The 23,389-nt window shown below is 42.0% G+C and overlaps 1 protein-coding gene across 1 annotated transcript in view; it reads left to right on the plus strand.

Moving 5' to 3' along the window:
• The first annotated feature begins 581 nt into the window (after nt 1-581).
• The window catches only part of SPON1 (spondin 1), a 331,008-nt gene continuing 308,200 nt past the window's right edge, over nt 582-23,389 (plus strand). Inside the window, exons 1-2 of the mRNA XM_030560301.1 lie at nt 582-1,098; nt 15,479-15,585. Coding sequence (XP_030416161.1) covers nt 876-1,098; nt 15,479-15,585 — 330 coding nt within the window. The 5' untranslated portion in view covers nt 582-875. The remainder of the gene's footprint in view (nt 1,099-15,478; nt 15,586-23,389) is intronic.

The raw sequence follows: 23,389 nt of genomic DNA on the forward strand, positions 1-23,389 counted from the left end.
GCAGTAAATCCTGAAACATCTGTGTGTGTGGAGCCGCTCTTTTGTGGATAGTTCATCTATTTAAGAGCCCCTCTATTCACCAAATGGATATTGAAGTCAGAATTTGCCAGTGAGTGCATGTATATAAAATATACAGTTGCGGGATGAGGATTTGGTGTAGAAATTAATTAACTGCTTCTGGCATATCCCTCTACCCATATCGCTCACATACATGGCCCTGATAAAGTTTGCACTGAAGAAACTGCAGCCCAGCCTCCCTTTGCTTTTCAAGTCTTCAGGGAGTATGTGGCTGTTGCTGCGCTGAACTCGATAAATGTTTGCAGTGTCTGGTGGTTTGAAGAAAAGTGGTGTTGGGGGGAATCAGGAAATTCTTTGAGCCTTTTTATCCCTTCAGTAACTATAGACTTTGGCAGGAATGTGGGTGATTAATTTCGAGTCTGTTAGCTCAGTCCATCCAGTTGAAGCTCTCCCCCCCTTTGGATGTCTTGGAGACAGCAGCGTCCCCCGTGCTCTGCTATTTCACCAAACCCTGTGAATGCAGCTCTGCTAAGTAAACATTGCCGAGCTGCTAATCACAAGCTCTGAAACAAAACAGCACTTCACTTCGGGATCTGGGCAAGATCAGAGCTCGCTGCTCGCTCCCTCTCCCTCCCTCTCTCCCTCCCTCGGATCTCGCAGCTTTCAGCCTCTCTCTCTTTCTCCCCATGCTGGGGAGAACTAGCAGGGTAAAACTGACAGAGGCTGCGGCTTTGTCAGAGGCTTGCTTGTTTTCTCCAGAGACAAGGGGGTGGGAGGGTATTTCCTAACCATCCTTTCCAACCTGTTCATGTTGTGATCCGCCGCAGCACCACAAAAAGTTGTTGGGAGCACCTAGGATGGGACTTCATTTACAACCCTTCGTTTTGCACTTTCTGGCTTTGACTTTTCCCTTAGTGGCAATGGGTTTCTTTGATGAAACCTTAGAGAAAGCCACGAAATCAGAAGGCTATTGCAGCCGGATTCTGCGAGCCCAAGGCACCAGAAGAGAGGGATATAATGAATTTAGCCTGAGAGTTGAAGGCGATCCTGAATTTTACAAGCCTGGAAACAATTACAGGGGTAAGTCTTTGCAGTTCTGTAATTACACAGTGTAATAATAACAGTAATTAATAATGATGATGCTGGTAACTAGGACAAGTGTCACTGAAACTAAAAGACCTCTGTGTGTGTGTGTGTGTGTGTGTGTGTGTGTGTGTGTGTGTGTAAAATCGAGACACTGGGGGGTACTTCCGCACACCGCTTGCAGTGGGGATGCTTTCACCGCAAGTGAGTGTGAGTTGTATTTCAGAGTAATACGTCACCCCAAATATTTTATTCTGCACTAAGGGGGATTTCCTGCTTCTTTCGTGTGTTCTAGCAGCTTTATGAGTGGTAGCAAGAGTCTACAGACCGCTTGTTCTACGGTGCAACAGGAATTCCCCCTCTGTTACTCTGATTTCCCCCACCCCCAGCAATGGAGCACAGCAAAATGTACAAGATTTAACATGCAGTGGAAAGGCAGATAAACTTGGTTCTAATTGTTCTTGCCCTCAAATATGAGTATTAATTTAATGAGTTAGCATAAAGGGCTTCTATGCAGGAGGCTCCTAACTTCCCAATTTCCCACTTACGTTTATCTCTCCCCACCCCCACGCGTTTTTGCTGGGGATATGAACAGATGGTTCAAGCAGGAAGAAGAGAGTGAGAGAGAGATGGTGCTAATGACCACTGTAGATAAGAGTGCTAGGGATGCATTCTGTGCTGAACACTGCACATATAATGCTGGAAATGAATGTCCTAAACTCATCTCAGCATTTTTGCATAATTAACAGGTGAAAGCAGTTTCAGGTCACTTTTTCTGCCTGATAATATTTATTTGGAAATAAACATCCTTCATAAACATTGTTCAAAGTGGTATTTTCAATACCACTTTGAAAAGAAACTGAACGTGCAGTTAGACATCTGATCTCTCATTACAGACTGATAAGTAGTGTATCAGTGAAACCATCTTTTGTGGAGAGCAAATAATTTTTTCAGAGCTGCTTCCAAGTGTTGGTTCTCCATCCTTCCCCCCCATTAGGGTATGGCTACACTTGCAGCCATACAGCTAGATTCAGTATTAAGAGCAATGCTCTCCCACTGGATGAACACAGAAATCTGAGTTCAAGTTGAAGAAAAATCATGTGCACTGTCTCATGGAATATAATCATTAGACTTAAATTCTTAGAGAGGAACATCTACAACTGTGAACCTGTTGTGAGCATCACAACAGCATCACTTGTGAGCATATTACTTTGTGTGATCTTTCTTCACATGGAGAAATTAAAGCATTGTAAGCAATTTGTAACATGGTTTGAAGAAACACGTTTCCCACTAACAGGTTAACAGACATTTGATTTCTTAGCTTGAGTTTGCAAGACTTTATATTGCATGTCATCTTATTATCTGTTCTAGTGGTACTACAGAGAAGCCTCAGGTTCTTGGGCAATAATTTACACATAAACATTCTTATAAAGTTTTGCAAACTATTTCCAGTGAAAATGTCATTAGGTGTTTGATTCATCTGCTCAGAAGATTTTATTTTATTTTATTTTATTTTATTTTTGAGTTGGGGAAATAGATTTCTGAAACACAGTTGGTGGGTATATTAAGTCTTTTATTACACAGACCTCAATTAAAAAAATAATCAGTTTAATGTTTTTACATTCCTTTTTCATTATTAGCTCTCAGGTTCTTGTCCCTAACAAGTTATACTGTGGCACTAAAGGTTCAACTAAGCACACATGCTTATGACATTTAAGAGTAAATTATTCAGATGACACCTAAACCTTAGCAAACGGTCTTTCAAGAATGCTTTACTAGAGTGTAGGTGGAAGATAGCTAAATGTTCCTGTAAGTATGCTTATCAGCTCCAGCAAGAGTTAATGTAACTTGTTTCATGTACAATGTTTCATGCAAAGTTTTAACACAGGGCTTTTGAGTTCATTTTCAAAAGAGTCTCCACTGGGAAATTAGCAATATCCTTCTGTGTTATACAAAGTGAAGAAACTGTGTGTGATGAGAAAAGCTGGGACATTAAGGACAAGCTAGTTTAGTAAATTACCAGAGAACAAGAAATAGTGTTGTAGAAGACTCTAGGAACTTGAGCTGAGGCAGAGCCAAAATTAATCAAAGGCTGTTACCATGGGCCCAGGGCTGATTTAAGGTGACCTGGGGTACAAGGCATGCCCCCTAGGGGCTCCAGTAACCCTGATCCTTTCAGATCTGTGCCTCTGCTTTGGTTGGTGATGGAGGGGGCATGAGTCTGAAGCTATAGTAGTGGGAACCACTGCTGCTGTTCCAGTGCAGCAGGGAGCAGAGGACCGCAGATCACAGCTGTCATTCACCTTTCAGAAGGCCTAGGGTCTTCCTATTCTCTAGCCTACTGCTGCTGCTTATCTTTGGGTGGGGTAGGATCCATTTGCCCAGAAGCAGGCATTAAGAGGGCTCTCTAGGTGGAGAAGTCTTGCTTGCTAGCCCTATAGAGTGTTCTGAGTGGCAGTGATAGAGACAGCGGGAGTCCCCCTCACAGGGCTTTACCGCTCAGGGAGATGTTGGGATGGTGGTAGCTCATAGGTCTGGAACCGGAGGGGAGCATCTCATCAAAGGGCCCTGTCATAAGCAGATAGTTAAAGGTTAATAGAACAGGAGTACTTCATGTCTCTTTTGACTGTAAAGGGTTAACAAGTTCAGTGAGCCTGGCTGTCACCTGACCAGAGGACCAATCAGGGGACAGGATACTTTCAAATCTTGAGGGAGGGAAGTTTTTGTGTGTGCTGTTAGTTTTTGGTGGTTGTTCTCTCTGGGTTCTGAGAGTGACCAGATGTGCAACCAGGTTTCTCTCCAATCTCTGTGATACAGTCTCTTCTATGTCCAGAATAGTAAGTACTAGGTAGATAAGGTGAGTTAGGCTTATGTTTGTTTTCTTTATTTGCAAATGTGTATTTGGCTGGAAGGAGTTCAAATTTGTATTTTGCTGAAAGGATTTTAATTTGTACTTGTATACTTATTCCCAGTGTCTATAGCTGAAAGACCCTGTAACATATTCCATCTTAAATTTACAAAGATAATTTTTACTGTTTTTCTTTCTTCAATTAAAAACTTTTCTTGTTTAAGAACCTGATTGTTTTTTTATTCTGGTGAGATCCAAGGGGACGGGGTCTGGACCCACCAGGGAATTGGTGGGAAGAATGGAGAAGGGGGAGAGAGAGGTTAATTTTCTCTCTGTGTTAGGATTACTTTCTCTCTCAGGGAGAGTCTGGGAGGGGGAGAGAGGAGGAGGGGAGAAGGTGAATTTTCCTCTCTGTTTTAAGATTCAAGGAGTTTGAATCACAGTGATCTTCCAGGGTAACCCAGGGAGGGGAAGTCTGGGAGAGGCAACGGTGAGGGAAAGGGTTTGCTTTCCTTGTGTTAAGATCCAGAGGGACTGGGTATTGGGGGTCCCCAGGCAAGGTTTTGGGGGGGACCGGAGTGTACCAGGCACTGGAATTCCTGGTTGGTGGCAGCGCTACAAGTACTAAGCTGGTAATTGAGCTTAGAGGAATTCATGCTGGTACCCCATCTGTTGGACGCTAAGGTTCAGAGTGGGGAATTATACCATGACAGGCCCTATGATCCAAGGGTGGCCTCCGGAATCATGCTAATGGTGATAGGAGCAGCTGAGGGCTGTGGTCATGGGGTTACTCCCTCCTCCAAGGGCCACATAAAAAACCTGAGGTCAGCATCTGGATGGCTCTGCCTCCCAAAGAAGAGGCAGCAGCAGTAAATGTGTCCCTTCTCCACCAGCTGCCCAGAGGAGAGGGAGTAATGGTGGCTTGGGACTCTCTTTTCTCCTGCTCTCTTCCTTTCCCTGGCTGCCAAGAAAGCAGCCATGTCCAAGGGCTCATTGGCTTTCCCCCAGCAGAAGTTGTTTGGCTGACGGCGTCTCCCAATATACTTATTTGGAGGCTCTAGTGCTGTAGCATTTGGATGGCAGGGCATTCCCTTTCCCTCTCCCAGTGGCACACAATCTGCTCCTCTGGCTCCCAGGATCATGTGACAACATTGTTCACATCGCTGCATGGCCCTGGAGTTTAGGCTAGGGTAGTCAATAAGCAGACTGCAGGCCCAATTCAGACCACTGGACACTTTTGAAAAGACTGCAAAATCTTTTTATTTACTTATTATCAATATTGTCATTATGGTGTGAAAAATGTTTCTCTGGAGTCTGCCCCTTGACGAACAATAACTGACTACCCTTGGTTTAGGCCCATATGCATAGAACTATTGTGCTTGTAAGAGAATCCAGGCCATAACAGGCCTGCTGTTGCTCCCACTGAAGTCAAGGGCACAATTTCCATTGCTCTTAAAGAGAGCAGGATTGGGCCTCCTTGTAAGCAATCAAACAGGGACTCAACCTTTAAAAATTATTCTTGGTAATAAAGTCTCAGAAGTAGTAACTGACAGTTACTGGATACTTTATTAATCCTATAGAGGTTTTTGCTCAGTTAGAAAACTGCATAACGTTATTTTACATGACAAGACAGAGTGAGTTCTATTCCCATAAATATGTACTTAAAAAAAAAAAGCCTCAAAAAAGTCTGCAGGATGGATGTTTCACATGAGCATACAAATTGTTCCCTCCTCAAATTGTTATGCTATTGAAGAGAACAAGGAGAAGACTATTATAATCCATTTAAATGCTCCTTCCATTTGGATGCTGTTTCTGTTGCTAATGGAATTTTCATTTGCAGGTCTGCTCACCTTCTCTGAAGAATAAACAGTGTTCAAGGTCCAGCTCAGATAAACACTGTGTGCTCCATTTGCATTGGTTTTCCAAGTGCTTCCCTCTTGAGTAGTGTTGAATCTGATTCTTTCTCTCTCTTCACCACACACACAAAGATGCACTTTTTTGGAATATATTAACAACTTCTGTTCTGCACCAATCTGGGTGCTTCTGATTTATCTACCTTAGGAGTTTAATGGGCATCGTAATTAGGGTAGAAAGCACCTCTTACAACTAAAGTACCTTATTCTGTCTTCACTTATGCAACATACAACAGAGGTTTTTGCTTAATTTAAATGAGAAAGTTACACAATGTGGCTTCTTTACCAAAAGCCAAGTGTGTTTAGAATCCTACTGTGCAATTCTGACTGCATCACATTTAGTAGGAGGTGGAGGAGGGTAAAGAGAGAGTGTATATCCTTATAAAGGGGTTAAGATTTGGCCAAGTGCTATAGAAATGATCTTCTGCCATTTAATCTCCCCCAGGAAAGTAAAATATACAAAATCCTTTTGCTTAGGTTGAATATCACCCTTAGAGTTCCATAGACTTTACTTTGATCTGTTATTTTCAATAAACAATTTGCTCTACATGTAAATCAACAATCATCCTAAATGACCTACAAAATAGTATACATATAACCTGTGTTATAATTTAGCTCAAGAAAGGGCCTTTATCTTCTGAGTCTCTATCAAGTAATGACATCCCTCCACCTCTTGTATGAAATGAGACTGAGCTCTGACATAGAAATCACAGTCATACAGTTATATAAAGAAACAAATATTGTAGGACCAATAGTGATACAATGTGCATGCAAGTTACTATAACAAGCCTTTTTATTTAACAATTCTTCAAATCAAATCTTGTAAAGCAGTGTTACCTTAGCAGACTGGATAGGTCAGAGAACTGATAATAGGCTAGAAATACTTTCGCTCCTACATCTCTGTGTTCAATGCTCAACTCAGTAGTGTCCAAAAAGCTACCAAGCAGTATTACCTACTTCAAGCATTCAAAAATCATGATTCAGGCCTCAGTATATCATGATTAGCTTAAAAATCATGAAGTTTTTAAACGGTAGTAAATTTTGGACTCATTTTATTTGCTTTCTCAAGTAACCAGGTGCCTCCAGGAGCTGGGGCTTTAAAAAAAGCACCAAATATTGTGATTTTTGACAACCCAGTGTCCTATCTGAAATTAATTTAGAGATCTTAGTTCATTTTTTCAGTGCCTTGGTGTCCTCATCAGTGAGCCACCACAAATGGCACACATTGCCAATCTCAACAGACCAGCCAAGGACGGAGAGGTCCTTAAAGGCTGAAATACTTTCTTGCTTCGATCTGGACCCCTGGGTTAGAATTTTGTGACACTGACAAGTAGGTGGAAGTTTGCACTGTATCTACAATACAGATACATAAATTCAGTCATCAAAGCTACCTGTTCAGCATCTTTCAGGAACACTAAGGGTGACATCCTGGCCTCATTCATGTCAATGGCAAAACACATCTTTAGGGACTGATGCAAAGCCTTTATACTGATTTTGGAGACTTTGGATCTAACCCTATGACAGGTTGTATAAACCAGCAGTTCTCAACTGGCGGTTTGCGCTCCCCCTCCCACCACCCTTGCAGGGGGTCCGCGGAGCCTGCTACTGAAACCCGGTGCTCCGAGTGGTGCTGAAGTGGGGAGTGGTGTGGGGCTGAAGCCACAAGGTCCTCCTATCTGCAGTCGGGAGTGGTGTGGAATTGAAACCCCGAGCTCCCTCCCATCCCTGCAGAAGTCAGGAGCAGTACAGGATTGAAACCTTGAGCTCCACTCCCCCTTCCCCTGCTGAAGTCAGGGGCGGGGGCTGAAACCCCAACACAGGCAGAAACCTTGAGCCCATGGACAGTGTTGAGGGGCACAAGGGTGTTGCCTCCCAAAATTGCAGTGCATTCACCAGAGTGGGGCAATCCTCAGGGCAGCTCCTCCACCTTCTCTTCCCCAACCCCTCTTAGACCCTGCCCTCTGGCCAGGTCCTAGATGGGAAGCTGGAGCCAAGCAGTGTGGGGCAGCTGCTCCTCTGGCCAGTGGGCAGTCATGGCATTCGCCCATCTGCTGCTGGTGCCAGAGGTTGTGGCTGCTCCTCAGCTCCCAGGCCCCTTTAACTGCTCACGTAGATGGTCAGACCTGCCCAGGCAGCTCTAGGCCCAGCTTAGCCCTCAGGGAGTAGTCACCGGTGCACAGCCCCAGACAGGCAGGTGGCCTGCTGAGGTGAGTAAGGGGGTGGACGTGGTGCTTCCTCCCTAGACTCTGATGTATAGAGTTGGCCAGAGGCCCGCTGCTCCTTGCCCACTCCCCCACCCCACCAATAGAAGTCAAACTGTGCCTATGCCCAAGGGGTCTGATCCCTGGCCTGGAGCCCCAAGTTCTCCCCTCCCCACCCTGGACCCTGGAGTTTTTTAGCATGTTGAGGGGGGGCCTCAGAAAGAAAAGGCTTAATAATTCCTGGTATAAACCCCACCCCAATGATGAAGGGGTTAAATAGCTGCCATGGGCAATGCTGGCCCCATTCCTTCGGCCCTGTCAATCATATCCAGGGTGGAATAAGGACTTAAAAGCAGGAATTTTCCAGCAGTTGCTGAGCAGTTCTGGGATAGAGCAGATGGTAGCTCTACAGCTCCTAAGGGAAATTCCTGGGACGCCTTCAGGAGAACTGCCCTCACAAAGGCCATTTACAAGTACTGTCCCCCCACCCATGCTTACAAGGAGACAACAACACTGGTAGACCAGCCAGGTAGGTCCCAAGGCAAACTGATTAGGTGGTTGATACCATTAACGTCTGCCCCTTTTTGGGTTATGGAATATGAGGACATACAAAAAGGGACTAGGGGAGTGAGAGCCAAGAACCCCATCCTATCCAAGCACAAGTGGACTATGTAACTCAGTTTGTATCACAGGATCCATTGTGTACTGTAAGCAAATGGGGGTACCTGAAGGATTGTTCAGTGTCCATACAGTAGGAGGCTCCCATCAGCAGCCCGAAAACTGTGACAAATCCTAATTTCACAGAGCGGGAAAAATAAAAAAGAAATGCCAATTGATCTTCTTATTTATGTAGATTCTAAAATATAATATCTTCTTTATTGTTGCTCTGGATATTAACTATACTGTGCTTGTTTATGCAATAAATGCAACTGTAAAACATATAAATACTGATTCAGGAAAGCATCCCTATTCAGGACAACACTTCAATACGTATTTAAGTGTTGTCTTGAATGGGGATAGATTTGACACCTTGCTTGAATCGGGGCCATAGTCATTATGTGCATACTAATGTATTTGTCTTATTCCTTTGGAGGCAAAACCGTTTCCACAACAACCATCTCTGTTCCTTCCTTTTTGGTGCCTGAAGAATCTGAGACAGAAATAGCAAATGGGCTTTATTAGAAGGATTAATGTAACTAAAAAGTATCACCAATCAGAAACAAAGAATCACCAGTCAGTTTGGTCTTGATTCCATCTTCTCTGGTTTGTGAAAAATCTCTTTCTCTCTAATGTAACAAGTTATGAGCTTATGTTATGAACGGTCTTTATGCCAACCAACCTATTCCACATAAATGTTACAGTGTAAATCCAGCATCTGTAGTGAATCCCATTGAAAAGATAGAAACAATCATTCCACAAGTAGTAATTTACACTCACATTTTATGTCATAACCCTTTTCACTCAAATCTCTCCCCATACTCAAATTCTCATTTCCACTATCCAAGAGAAATAAAAGTTGTGTGTGAAATCCACAGGATAATAGACCATAGCTATATGTAAGTCAAAAATTGCAGAATAGGACTTTAAATGCGGAAAACGTTCCTGGTCAAGGATCTAAGTGGATTTTGTGCATATTACCTATGTCCAAGGTCAGCCCACAATTGGATTTTTCTACTCAAATTCATAGTCACTTAGATGTTGCTGAAATAACTATGTATTTGATATAGTCATATTTTCCTCTTGAACTGTGACTAATCCATGGGAAAGTTTGCTACATATCAGTAATTTTTGTGAGAATTAGACTCTGTCAGTTCCTCAGCAAGAGTGAATGGGTGCACTTCATTGACTTCAGTCGTGCTGCATCTGTTTACTCCAGCTGAGAATCTGGTCCTAGAGCTTCATTTACATTTATCAACTCCCCACCCTCATTGGCCTTCTGCACTGACAAGAGAAGGACAATTATGATTATTATTTATTATTATTGCCATAGTGCCTGAAGGCCCAGTCAGATATTGAGACCATATTGTGCTAGGCACTTTACGTGCATGTAATGAAAATATAGTTCCAGCCCCAAAGAGTTTGCAGTTTGATAATTAAGTTCCATTGAATGAATACAAACTTATGCTAAAAGTCATCACATTTTCAGGAAAAGCTAACTTGTTGATCAATATTCTGCTCTTCTCTGGAAAAAACAATAATAACAACAATTTCTAGATCATAGTGAGCCAAATGCTGCACATATATTCACAAAGGTATTTTCAAATTAATTCCTCTGTTTCAGTGATTCTCAATCTTTCCAGACTACTGTGCCTCTTTCAAGTGTCTGATTTGTCTTGCGTACTTCAAGATTCACCTCACTTAAAAACTAACTTACAAAATCAAACATAAAAATACAAAAGTGTCACAGCACACTTACTGAAAAACTGCTTAATTTCTCATTTTTACCATATAACTATAAAATAAATTGACACCCCCACCAGGTAGACAAACACTGATACAGTATATAGAGCACTATAAACAAATCAGTGTCTGTATGAAATTTAGTCTGTACTGACTTGGCTAGTGCTTTTCATATAACCTGTTGTAGAATATCTGAATGAGTTGATGTACCCCCTACCTCCAGGTTGAGAACCACTGCTCTAATTGACTAGCTCTTTCCAGAGATCAGACTTGCTCAGAGGTCAGCAACCTACCACATGCGTGCCAAAGGTGGCGTGAGAGCTGATTTTTAATGGCACGCGGGATGAGCTAAGCCGCTCAGCCTGCCACCGCTCTAGGGTTCCTGCTACTGGCCCCTTGCCAGCTGGGGTCCCCCCTGCCGCAGCCCCACTCAGCACCTGCTGCTGGCCTGGGGGAAGGAACCCCAGGCTGGCAGGGGGCTGAGACTCCAGCTGGGAGGAGACAGGCTGAAATCCCAAAGCGGGGCAGGCTGAGCCACTCAGTCGCTGCTGTGGGGTTCCGGCTGCTGGCCCCTTGCCAGCTGGGGTCCCCCCTGCCGCAGCCCCACTCACCTTGCGCAGGCCCCCTTCCAGACAGGGTCCAGGCTTGCGGCCCTGCTCCGCCCTACGGGGGTCAGCTCACTCACCTCAGCTGCCAATCTGGGGTTCTAGTTGCTGACCTCCTGCCAGTGTGGGTCTGGATCTCCAGCCTTGCTCAGCCTGCTTTCTGGCCTGGAGTTCCTGCAGGCCAGCCTGAGCTCTGCTCCTGGCCTTGGATCACTGCTCTGCAGCCTCCCCACTGTGGCCCACTGTTCCCAGCCTGGGACAGTGAGGGTTGCACACAAAGCAAGAGGGGGTTCAGCTCAGCACCCCCATCTTAAACTTGCTTATCTCAGACCACACTGTGTTTGACCTTGTGCCTGCCTTCTATCGCCATTTTTTTCTCCACTGAGAGTTGAAGGGAACATTTGACAAAATGGCAGCTCCTAAGAAAGTGAAGCTAGATGTCCAATCATTTCAGCCTGCTTGGACAGACTCATTTGGATTTATTGAAAAGGAGGACTGTTGACGAAGCAGACAAGACTGAATCAATCAAGAAGGCAGGAGTAGCCTATGAGAAGCAAAGTAGTGTTTTTAAAAGCTTAAGTGTAAGTAAAAATCAAGCTACAGAAGGAAGTTGCAAGATTGCCCAGTGCATTGCAAAAACCGGAAAGCCATTTACAGATGGGAAATATATAAAAGAAATTTTTCTCAGCAGTTCGGAGATTTTGTTAAATGATTTACCAAATAAAGATACAATCATATCTAGAATAAAAGAAATGCCCATCTCTGCCAGAACAGGTGAGAGACGCACAAGTGAAATGGCAGAAAACATTAAGGAAAAGCAGATGACTGCATTGAAAGACACAGCATTGTTTAGTGTTGCAGTTGATGAGAGTGTGGATTTAAACGACGTTCCACATTTGGCAGTTGTTGCAAGATACTGTGCTTCCGATGAAATTCAAGAGGAACTTTGTTGCCTAAAACCCCTGCATGGCACAACAAAGGGGGAAGATATACTGGAAAGTTTTGTAAACCATTTTGAAGAACGAGAAGTTGACATCAGAAAAATATTTTGTGTGACAACAGATGGTGCTTCTGCCATGGTCGGAAAACAGAAGGGATTTGTAACATTACTTGAAGATCAAATTGGCCATCCGACAGTCAAATTTCACTGTATCATCCATCAAGAAAACCTGTGCGCTAAAATTTTTAATTCAGAGCTTAATAATGTGATGAATACAGTGGTGAGAATTATAGATTTCCTTGTTGCTCGATCTGCTTTGACTCAGAGACAATTTCAAGCGCTGCTAGAAGAGATGGACAGTGCTTATAATGACATTCCACTTCACAGCAACATTTGGTGGCTAAGTTGTAGCAAGATTTTGGTGCGCTTTGTAAACTGTTTTGATGCAATCAAGGCCTTTTTGTCGGAAAAAGAACAAAACTACCCCGAACTGGATGATGACAAATGGCTGTGTAAGCTCATGTTTCTAACTGATATCACCGCTCACCTTAACGAACTCAACCTCTGTCTCTAGAGTGCAGGGCAAACAGTTCTGGATCTTTATGAAGCGCTGAAAGCATTTGTTGTGAAACTAGCAGTTTTTTCCAGGGATATTCAAACTGCTACTTTCCACTACTTCCAACTCATATCGACACGTTGCATTGTCAATGTGGATGAGATTGGAAAGTACATGCAAGAATTGGAATCAGAATTTTCTGACAGATTTCAAGATTTCCAGCAATTTGGCCCAATGCTTTCTTTTCTAATTAAACCTGAAAAGTTCAACGAAAGTGACTTGGATTTGTCTGTATTTCAGTGGATGGGTGTTGAAGATTTCGAAATGCAGTTCATTCAGTTAAAAAGCTCAGAATTGTGGACATCAAAGTTTATGGATCTGAGGAGCACACTTGAAGCTCCCGAGAGAGATCCTGGAGCCTATATTCTGACCTGCTGGACATCTCTGCCAGTGAAATTTAACTGTTTGAAGAAAATTGCGTTTGCAATGCTTTCAGCATTTGGATCCGCATACCTGTGTGAACAGGTATTTTCACACATGAAATCTGTCCTCTGTCCCTCTCGGAGCCGATTAACAAGTGATCACTCAGAAGCCTGTGTGCAGATTAAAGTATCCAAATATGTGCCAGACATTGGAAAACTCTGCAAGGAAAAGCAGGGGCAAGGATCACACTAAACTAATAAGATCTACATTTTAATTTAATTTTAAATAAAGCTTCTGAAACATTTTGAAAATCTTATTTACTTTACATATAACAGTAGTTTGGTTATATATTATAGACTTATAGAGAGACCTTCTAAAAACGTTAAAATGTATTACTGGCATGCAAAGCCTTAAATTAGAGTGTATAAATGAAGACTTGGCACACCACTGTTGAAAGGTTGCAGACCCCTGGACTAGCTCATTTAACTTAATTTTTGGGTTTTTTTTGTTCATTTCTCTGATCTGCCTTTCTTCATGCCTGACCAGAAGGATATAGGTAGAAATCCTCCCAGAAAACCTATTATTTTCTTTTTTCTGACCTAACTATAGTAGATAGTGCTGGAAATCATCTGATAAATTCTGTCCTTGTGATATTTCTAGACCAGTGGTTTTCAGCCCATCCCTGCTTATGGACCCAGTCAACACACTGCTGCAGCCCATGTGACATCCTCAGGGCCATATAGCTAGTATATATTATGTGGATGCAGCCCACATAATACATAGAGAGTTTAATATGTGACCCACAATGGTAAATAGGTTGAAACCCACCTGTTCTAGACTAATTTCCAGATCAAGGAGAGCTACCTGTGTTCCAGATAAGCAGCTACACTTTTGGACATTGAACAAATTCTAATATAAAAACCCTTTAAATTTTACCTATCACTCTCAGACATTCATTTCAACCACCAATGGCCTATCTGCATCAAAGGGATTCTACCATGGATTTTCTCCTGTGTAGTGGCATTGATGGTGGGAATTGTTCACACGGATTCAGGGGTTTTCCTCAGTCTTTATGTTGCCGACCAGAGTTTAAGGGTGTGAAGGTAGATTATGAAATGACAGTAACTGCATCATAGTTGAAGTTGAAGCTACTCTCACAGTGTAAGCCCAATTTTCAAACACCTATTTTTTCTCCCAAAAGAAACAAATTTCCCTGAAATTTCACATGACCATTCTCATCCCAGGATAGAATTTTTCTTGGAAGTTTGGAGAAAGTTAGAAAGGAATTTTAGAGTTATCGAGCCACAAATCTGTTCCCTTTGCACCAGTCTGGGAGCATAAAAGACATGGAGAGACAGCTGTTTGTCACTTTGCATAAGGCACTGCTGGAAGGTTGTCAGATACAAGGGTGAAGAGGACAGCATAAGAACTTAGGTAGAATGGGAGAGAATACAATAGAAAGATGGACTAACAGGAGAGTTGGGGAATCTCTCAATGTAGGGGAAGTCTCCAGCGATTCTGAAATCAGAGAAGCCAGCTCTGAAGCACACAATCACCTCCACAGACACTTGAAGCATGGGGCATTCCTGGGCAGGTTAGGGCATTGGTAAGGGTGCTTTTGAGGTTTCTTTCTTTCTTTCTTTCTTTTTTTTTTGTTACCAAAGTCCACTGTGCTCTGTTAATTCATAGCTAGCAGAACAATCTCCTGGGGTCAATTCTAGTAGTAAATTATGCTTGTGGCATGTTCAGCTCCAGGATGAGGGTAATGGAAAGTAGTTAACCTTGACTGGTGGATAAGGTATTTGTAGCTCAGTTGCAGAGCTGGCTCCAGGCACCAGAGAAGGAAGCAGGTGCTTGGGGTGGCCAATGGAAAGGGGTGACACATCTGAGTCTTTGGCAGCAATTCAGCTGCGGGTCCCTTAGTTCCTCTCGGATGGAAGGCCTAGCCACCAAATTGCCACTGAAGAAAGAAGTGGCATGGTAGAACTGCCACCGAAGTGCCGCCGATCGTGGCTTTATCTTTTTTTGGGGGAAATTTCTCACAAAAAAAGTTGGAGCCAGCCCTGCTCGGTTGGACTCGGAGATTTGGCTAAAATTTTTCTTATTTTGCATTTAAAATTAAGGAAACTTGGTACACATCAGGGACCACATCCCTGCTCAGCAAAGAGCCTGAGCTACTGGGGGAAAGGCCCCAGTAGATATGTCTCTGCAGCAAAATTCCCTCAAGAGTTTAGCATGTTGACAGTCTATTTTTAAGAAAATCCATGCATTGTAAATAACAGCAATGTTTCATATTAAGGCTGAGACTCATTGGCAGAATTGCATATGGAAACTTGGACTGAACCTTCCTGCACTCTGCCTGACTGTACTCTATTAATCTTTAGCTTTCATTAGCACCAAATTTACACAAATATTTAGACAAAACTGAAGAATAAACTGTTACATAGATTCTTGATTTCACAATCAACTATTTTTTTCTTTTTTGCTTCAGTAACCCTTTCTGCTGCCACTCCAGCCTACTTCCGTGGATTCACACTAATTGCTCTGAAGGAGGGCAAAGAGGGAGACAAAGAAGAAGATCATGCAGGAACCTTTCAGGTGAGAGACACTTCCTTGCTGACCTATGGCTTCAGTGCTCCACACCACTGTGTGGTTGGCTCAGAGAAGACCCATTATTAACATTAAAGAATGCAAGATGTTGTAAAGCATGAACATTTCTGTGGTCCTTGGCATGATGCAAAGGCAGCATAATTTACTTTACATTCTGCTCTTCAGGAGATCTGCAAGGCACTTAAACCTTGACTTCAATGGAACTTCATCACATCTTAAAGTTAAGCTTCTGCTTAAGTGCTTTGCTGAATCAGGGCATAATAGATCAGAGTTTGGGCTGGATATCCTGCTACACCTCCACCTTAGTATAACGTGACCCGATATAACACAAATTCGGATATAATGCGGTAAAGCAGTGCTCCGGGGGGCGGGGCTGCGTGCTCCCGTGGGATCTAAGCAAGTTCTATATAATGTGGTTTCACCTATAACGTGGTAAGATATTTTGGCTCCCAAGGACAGTGTTATATCGAGGTAGAAGTGTATTCAAATATGGTGGTGGTTTAATCCATACATTTCACCTTTTATATTTCTTTTCTTACATGTTTTTGTCGTATACTATATCTCTTTCAAATACAGCTAATGTTTCCTGGTCATTTCTTTGGCTGTAATTATCTTACTAGTTACATGTTTGAGTGTGATAAAGATATGTTGAATAGTAACTTGCTCTGTGAATAGTCCCAATTAAGTCAATGGGGGAAAGTGCTATTTAACATAATTAAAAATACCACAATCTGGCCCTTTGGGTGTTATCAGAGAATAGTTAGGGTTCTTTTGAAACTTGGCATTCTTTCAGTTATTTCACAACCACATTACATGACAAATAATTCTGCACAAAAGTAAGAATGAGTATTACATTTTTAAATTAGACAGAAATCATGCAAGTCTTGTCCAAGATTCCTTATGTAACAATAATAAATTAATAAAAGATTTATCCTGGCAGCTAGCATTCAAGAACAAACACATATTTTAAAGAGAAAAAGGTAAAAGACTTTATTTTTGGTAAGTAACAAGGAAAGAGATGTTAACATCATCCCACTGTTCCCTCTTACAATTTATTTTGGTGCTGTCAGACAGTAAATGTCACCAGCATATTCAATATATTGAATATTTGTCCTATTTCCTCATATCTGGAATATTTGGCAGTGGATTTCAGACTTCTGTTTGTGCAGTTCACAAGAAAAACCTAGACATACATTATGTTGATTTAATCATAGAATTTGGCCCCCAGAGTTAAGCCTCTTCCTAGGCACACTGCTGACCTGGAATAGATTTCAGTTATGAAGACATCTAATGGAAAGGGATATTTGGCTCAGTTTGGACAGTGGAAGGGGATTCAAATAAAGCATAATCCAGTAGTTAGGAAGTACAAATTATTGTGGTTCATTTAATAATTACTATTTTTTTTAAAAAAGTTTCCTTTCCTCTTTCTAGTTAGTTGTATTCCCACTTCTAATATTGCATTGAAGCTAAAATCTAATTAATTTCTCTGTCACTGGCCAGTGTGGAAAGTTATGCCTGAGCATAAACAACGCAAAGTGCATTTCTGCAGCACAATAGAGTCAGAAACTCACTTAGTTTTGCAGAAGTGGAGAACAGTTTTGAAGCCAGTAAAGAGTAGGTAGCAAATAGAAATTTCTAAACAGCACAAAAAAACCTAATGGATCTCAGTGGAGGGATGATTATTAAGATGTTTAATTAGATGTATTGTACTGCTGGCAAGCTGAAATCAATGTTTTAATTGGCAGATGAATATTTCAGAAGTGGTGCATACTAAATTAATATTTCTGTGGCACAAACAGTACTCATTGTCTCCTTCCCCCTGCATAGATACTATTAACTGCTGTTCCTCAGGTTAGCAGCTGACTATGATATATGCATTCATAAAAGATTTAAATATAGGTTTAACTGACGTATATTCCTGTGGCATGGCTAGATACTACCAGTCAGAGAGAGAGGTTTTTTAAACGCTGCATCAGGTTTGCACCGTGTCTTGACCTATGATGTAAAGTCACCAGAGGTGAGCAAAAGTTTTGCAAAGGAAATAAAAACTATGCACAAGACAGTTTTTGTGTGAAGGATAGCTACAACAAATGTTTTCTGTTTGAAAATGGGAGAAAATGGGACATTTCTCAAAAAAAAAAAAGGGAACACAATCAGACAAAAGGATTTGATCCTGCTTCTGACCATAAGCGTGGCCCCCTGCATCCGTGAAGAGTCCCACTTACTTCATGGAGCCCATGCCAGTAGATTCCAGTACAGGATCATTACCAAATTTATGAAACACGATGCATTTGTATACATTGTGGAAAATGTAATGAAGTCGTGAAACAAGATATTCATTCATGTAAATATGAGCCTGTAGTATATCCATAATGGGACGAATCTGATGCTTTTTTCCCCTCACAAATATGTACACTTCATTGTTAATATTGTGAAAGCCATTGCCATACAGTACCTGAAGGACTGCATTGAAATGCATACTGTACATGAGGAAAAATTGTATCTACATTGTATAATGCGGTGAAGATTCCACTGCAGCCATGGATTATTGTATGAAAATACATATCCACGGAGAGTTAAGAATTAAATGAGGCCTGCTTCACCACTGCAATGTTGCATGGTTTCAGTGGAGTTATGCTGGCATAAAACTGGAGTAACAAGATGGTGGATAATCTCAATGAATGATACAAAACTGAGGGGAGAACTAAACAGGGAATATTTTATTGCACTCATAAAATAAACAAAGAATGAAAGAAAAAAGAACAACAATGCCAGCTAAAATAAATGAATCTTTTAAAAATAAAAGATAATATAGTCATCCTCAAAAACTGAGTTGCCATAATTTTTATTTTTAAGACCCATCTTTTGAAAAACATTAAAATGGCAGCAAAAGCTTATCCAATGTAAGCTGCTTAAAATAAACAAATCTGCATAAGGATTCTGTGTTATTTATCTGCAATGCCTATTATCAGCAGGGAGGTGGAGAGCAGATCCTGAAAAATGTCACAGAGCACACAACAAGTTAAATTAGGATGTCAATATTATTCCATTTGGGGTATAAACTACAGTGCTGTGTAACTTTATAAAAAGTCAGGCATTCCAATTAATTGTATTTTCATTGAGTGAATAAGTCAGAATTATGATGATGATTAATAAATCTTTCACTAGAGAATAAAGGCATCACCACTGTTTTCAGTGGTTGCAATCATGCTCTGATCTGGTTGATGTTCCAGCACTTTGAAAATCACAAGTATTTCCTCTGCTGCAGTAAATGGCTACCTTGGGTCAAGTCTGCAGGTGTTCCCTTTTGAAATCCTCTTCCGGCTCATTTACTTTTGAAGGTTAAGTAACTCAGCAGATATGGTCAAGCTTCATTAATCATTAATCAACAGGGTCTTGATCTCATAAATGGTACAGCTGTGATTTGGACAATGCAGGACCTGGTGGATGGGTATTTTCTTCACTTTTTTGGGTTATCTTCACGTTAATCAGGGCTGGCCCTATACCAAATGGGGCCCCACATGAGAAGCATCTTTATTTGTTCAACTTTTGAATATCTTATTTTTATTGCATTTGTAGCCCATTTCACAACATTGATGCACAATTTGCATGCATGATTTATCCCTGTCATACAAGATGATAAATTTGCATGCTAGGATCTGTAAATCTGTATTTATTCATGCCATGTATAAGCAAATAAAAAATATTGTTTCTTCTAAGTGTATAGAAACTTTTAAGAATAACTGAAATGTGCTAACATGAAGACACTGACCTGTGCACCAACATTGGCTGGACCAGTATTAAAGTGTTATAGTAGGTGACAGCTTTAGAATGCTAACCCTAGTCCTTTAGTGCAAAAGCTCTTTATTTCTCGCCTTTGCCCCAGCAAACTGAAGGACAACGCTAGAGAGGTCCGGCCAATGGCATTTTCAAGTGATAAAATAGCAAGCGATGGTCAGTGAGAGACTGCCATCATCAACTGAAGATATGTTTTAATGAACCTGAGTTTCAAAAAGCTGCGTTCACCACTCGCGACTTGGCAAAGGAAGTAACAATATTTCATTTATATCATTACACAGATAGGGGTTCAATACATACTTCTTGCATCTCATTAAATATGTCCTTTATTAGTCGTTGCTTGAACTTTTCAAGTCTTAAAACACAAATACACTTTCACAATTACACAATAAAACAAGGTTCACAGTATCACAGCTTGGCTTTCACTTCACTTCATTCTTATATCTCACTGATTGACTGGCAATGCCCTGCCCCTTATATACCTGCCAGGGCATGGCTGACAAGATTCTAAGAGGTTCAAGGAAAATGTAGTTCTCAGAAAGTCTGGAAGGTTCTGTGAGATTCTATAAAGGTCCAGAACATTCTAGGACGTTAGTGAAAAATTTATCCACATATTGAATACCTGAAACATTTTATTTCAAACTTTCTATTTGCCCTTTTGTCACTAAAAACAGAAACAGCACCCTGAGTCTGGCAAGCCCCAAGCCCAGCATTCTAGGCAGTCGCCTGACCCTAATCTTGCTCTGATGTTAATCACATGAATAAAGATGCGTTGCTGAAATTGATCCAAGTTTATAGTTTAGGCCACACTAATCTGAATCTACTTTATAAGAAGTGAGCAAGATGAGGCACTTTAAACAAGAATCTCAGGGCTGGCCTTACCATCAGGCGAACTGAGGTGGCTGCCTCAGGTGCCAGACTGGGGCAGGGGGGAGGTGCCACTAGGACCCAGAGTGTAGAAAATTGTGTCTGCTGCATATGTATTCTCTCTGCTCTGGATGCACAGAGGTGTTGGAGTGCTGTGCTGGAGGAAGGGGGGCACAAGAGACATAACAGACAGGCAGGAGAAAAGGTGAGAGGGAATAACAGAAAGCAGCAGGAGCTGCAGGGAGAGAGAGGAGGAGGAGCCTCTTATGTACCTCTCTGGCACCCCCAGGAGCCTGGACTGATTAACGCCAGCTTCTCAGGGAGCTTCCTGTTTCCTGCTGCTTCCCTGAACCCACTTGAGGAGAACAGGCAGTCAACTGAAGTAGTAGGAGCCAGTTAGGCCCTTAAGATGCTGATATCTTCCCTCACTCAGGCCCTGCTACTAGCCTGCTTATTTGTCCCCTTCAACTGAGAGCCACTATAGCTGGCACAGAACAGCAGTCATGAGAGAAAGAAGAAAACGCCCCTCTGGGGCAGCATTCAGAAAAAGCAAGCAAGCAAAGGAAACTTTTCTATCTAAGCAGGAAGGAGCTCTCCTGAGATACATAGACACAAATATTCACAGTGAGCCTTCCGGCCCCAGTGAGGATGTGAGTGGTGAGGAGATGCCTGATCTTCCAGTTAGTCAGAGTGCAGGTGACCTGGCAGCTACTGCAGCATCCATATCACCATTGCAAGTGGATGTAACCATGCATATCACTGAAGAAAAGTGTAGAACAGACAAGAGTGTGCTGGAGGTGCAAAAAACAGCTGCTGCTGAGTTTAGTTCCTTAAGTCTAGATGATTCAGGACTTTGGTCCAACTTGAGCAGTAGCCTGAGGGACTTCCTTGTACTGCTTGGGTCACAGCAAGTAAAAAACTTCATGTTCCTCAAAGACAATGAAAATAGACGTTTAAATCCAACACCTTACTGGCATGAAATCCCCAATGGTGACAAAGTGGAGAGGCCATGGCTTATGTACTCAAAAACCCAGAATGCTGCATAATGTTTTTGTTGCAAACTCTTCCAGTCTAATGTTCCAGCCACATTGGGTTCTACAGGAACAAAGGACTGGAAAAATCTGTCATGCCATGAGAAGGCAGCAAATCACCAGAGAGCATTCCATAGGTGGAAAGAGCTTGAGATGAGACTAAGGTTATAGGCCACCATAGATGATCAGCATCAGGAGAAGATTGCATCAGAGTCTCTTTACTGGCAAAATGGTATGAAAAGGCTCATTGCCATTGTGAGAATGCCTGCTACCCAAAACTTAACCCTGCATGGCACTTCAGATCAGCTGTATGTGCCAAACAATGGAAACTTCCTTAAAATTGTGGAGCTGACGGCTGAGTTTGATGCTGTACTCCAGGAGCATCTAAGAAGAGTCACCACCCAAGAAATGTACACACACCACTACCTTGGAAAAACAATTCAAAATGAGATTATACAGTTACTGGCAACAAGAGTCAAACAGAAGATTGTGGTAGATCTGAAGTCAGCAAGATAGTACTCTGTTATTCTGGACTGCACACCTGACATCAGCCATATGGAACAAATGACTTTAATGGTGCATTTTGTAACAACAACAGAACCTAGTGAAAATGTCCCTGCAGTGGTGACTATCAGAGAGCATTTTCTAGAATTTATTGACATTGATGATACTACAGGAGCTGATATGACAAATGTGCTTCTTAAAAAGCTGGAAGTTACAGGAATTGCGATAGCTGACATGAAAGGTCAGGGCTATGATAATGGTGCCAAAATGAGAGGAAAGAACAGAGGAGTGCAGACACGGATCTGAGAGTTAAACCCGTGAACTTCATTTGTCCCATGCAGTTCTCATTCATTGACCTTGGTGGTCAGTGATGCAGCGTCAGCTTCTAGTGAGGCTGCTGAATTTTTTAATGTAATTCAAAGCATCTATGTATTTTTCTCTGCATCAAGTCATTAATGGCAAATTTTGAAGCAACATCTGGATACGTTCTCTCTGACGCTGAAACCACTGAGTGCCACACGATGGGAAAGTTGAGCGAACCATAGAGTATCAGAGTTGGAAGAGACCTGAAGAGGTCATCTAGTCCAACCCCCCCCCGCTCAAAGCAGGACCAATCCCCAACTAAATCCCCAAATGACCCTCTCCAGGATTGAACTCATTAGCAGGCCAATGCTCAAAGCACTGAGCTATCCCTCACCTATCAAACACCAAATTAGGAAGATAGATGATGCTATAGTTGCCATTATGGAGGATAAAGCTATGACAGGAACTGTTTGTGGCAGAACAGTGGGAGAGGAAAATGGAATCACCAGAAACATACATAACTTCAAATTTCTGTGTGGCTTAGTGTTGTGGCATGACATACTGTTTGAAATAAATGTTGTAAGTAAGAGACTCCAAGGTGTTGACCTTGATATATCTGGAGCAATGACACAACTGGACAAAGCAAAGTCATACCTACAGTCTTATCAGTCAGATGAGTGATTTCAAAACATTCTGAAGAGTGCACAGAAGTTGGCAGAGGAACTTCACACTGAAGCTATTTTCCCACCCATTCAAGAATACAAGAGTCACTGATGAAGAAGACACTTTGATTACGAGGTATGGGATAACCCAATAAGAGACCTCAAACAACAATTCAAAGTTGAATTCTTTAACCAGGTGCAAGATTGTAAATACAGTCAGTTGAAAAACGTTTCATGCAGCTCAAGGAACACAGCAGTATATTTGGGATATGGTATGATATTCCAAAACTCCTCACTATACCTGAAGAAGACCTACACCAGCAATGCAGGGCACTAGAGACAGTGTTGACACATGATGACAAGTGCGATATTGATGCAAGTGATTTAGGTGATGAACTGAAAGCTCTTTCAAGATACATTTCAGCAGGATCAACTCCAAAGGCTTTCTGGAATATATGTGCACAAATATGACCACCCTCTTTCTAAATGCTTTTGTTGCTCTGTGCATACTTCCAACACTTCCTGTAACAGTTGCCAGTGGAGAATGCAGCTTCTTCAAGCTGAAGTTAATAAAAACACATCTACTCTCCACAGTGACACAAGAGAGGCTGGTTGGCCTTGCAACCA

This window comes from Gopherus evgoodei, chromosome 4 (assembly GCF_007399415.2).
Source record: "Gopherus evgoodei ecotype Sinaloan lineage chromosome 4, rGopEvg1_v1.p, whole genome shotgun sequence".
NCBI lineage: Eukaryota > Metazoa > Chordata > Testudines > Testudinidae > Gopherus > Gopherus evgoodei.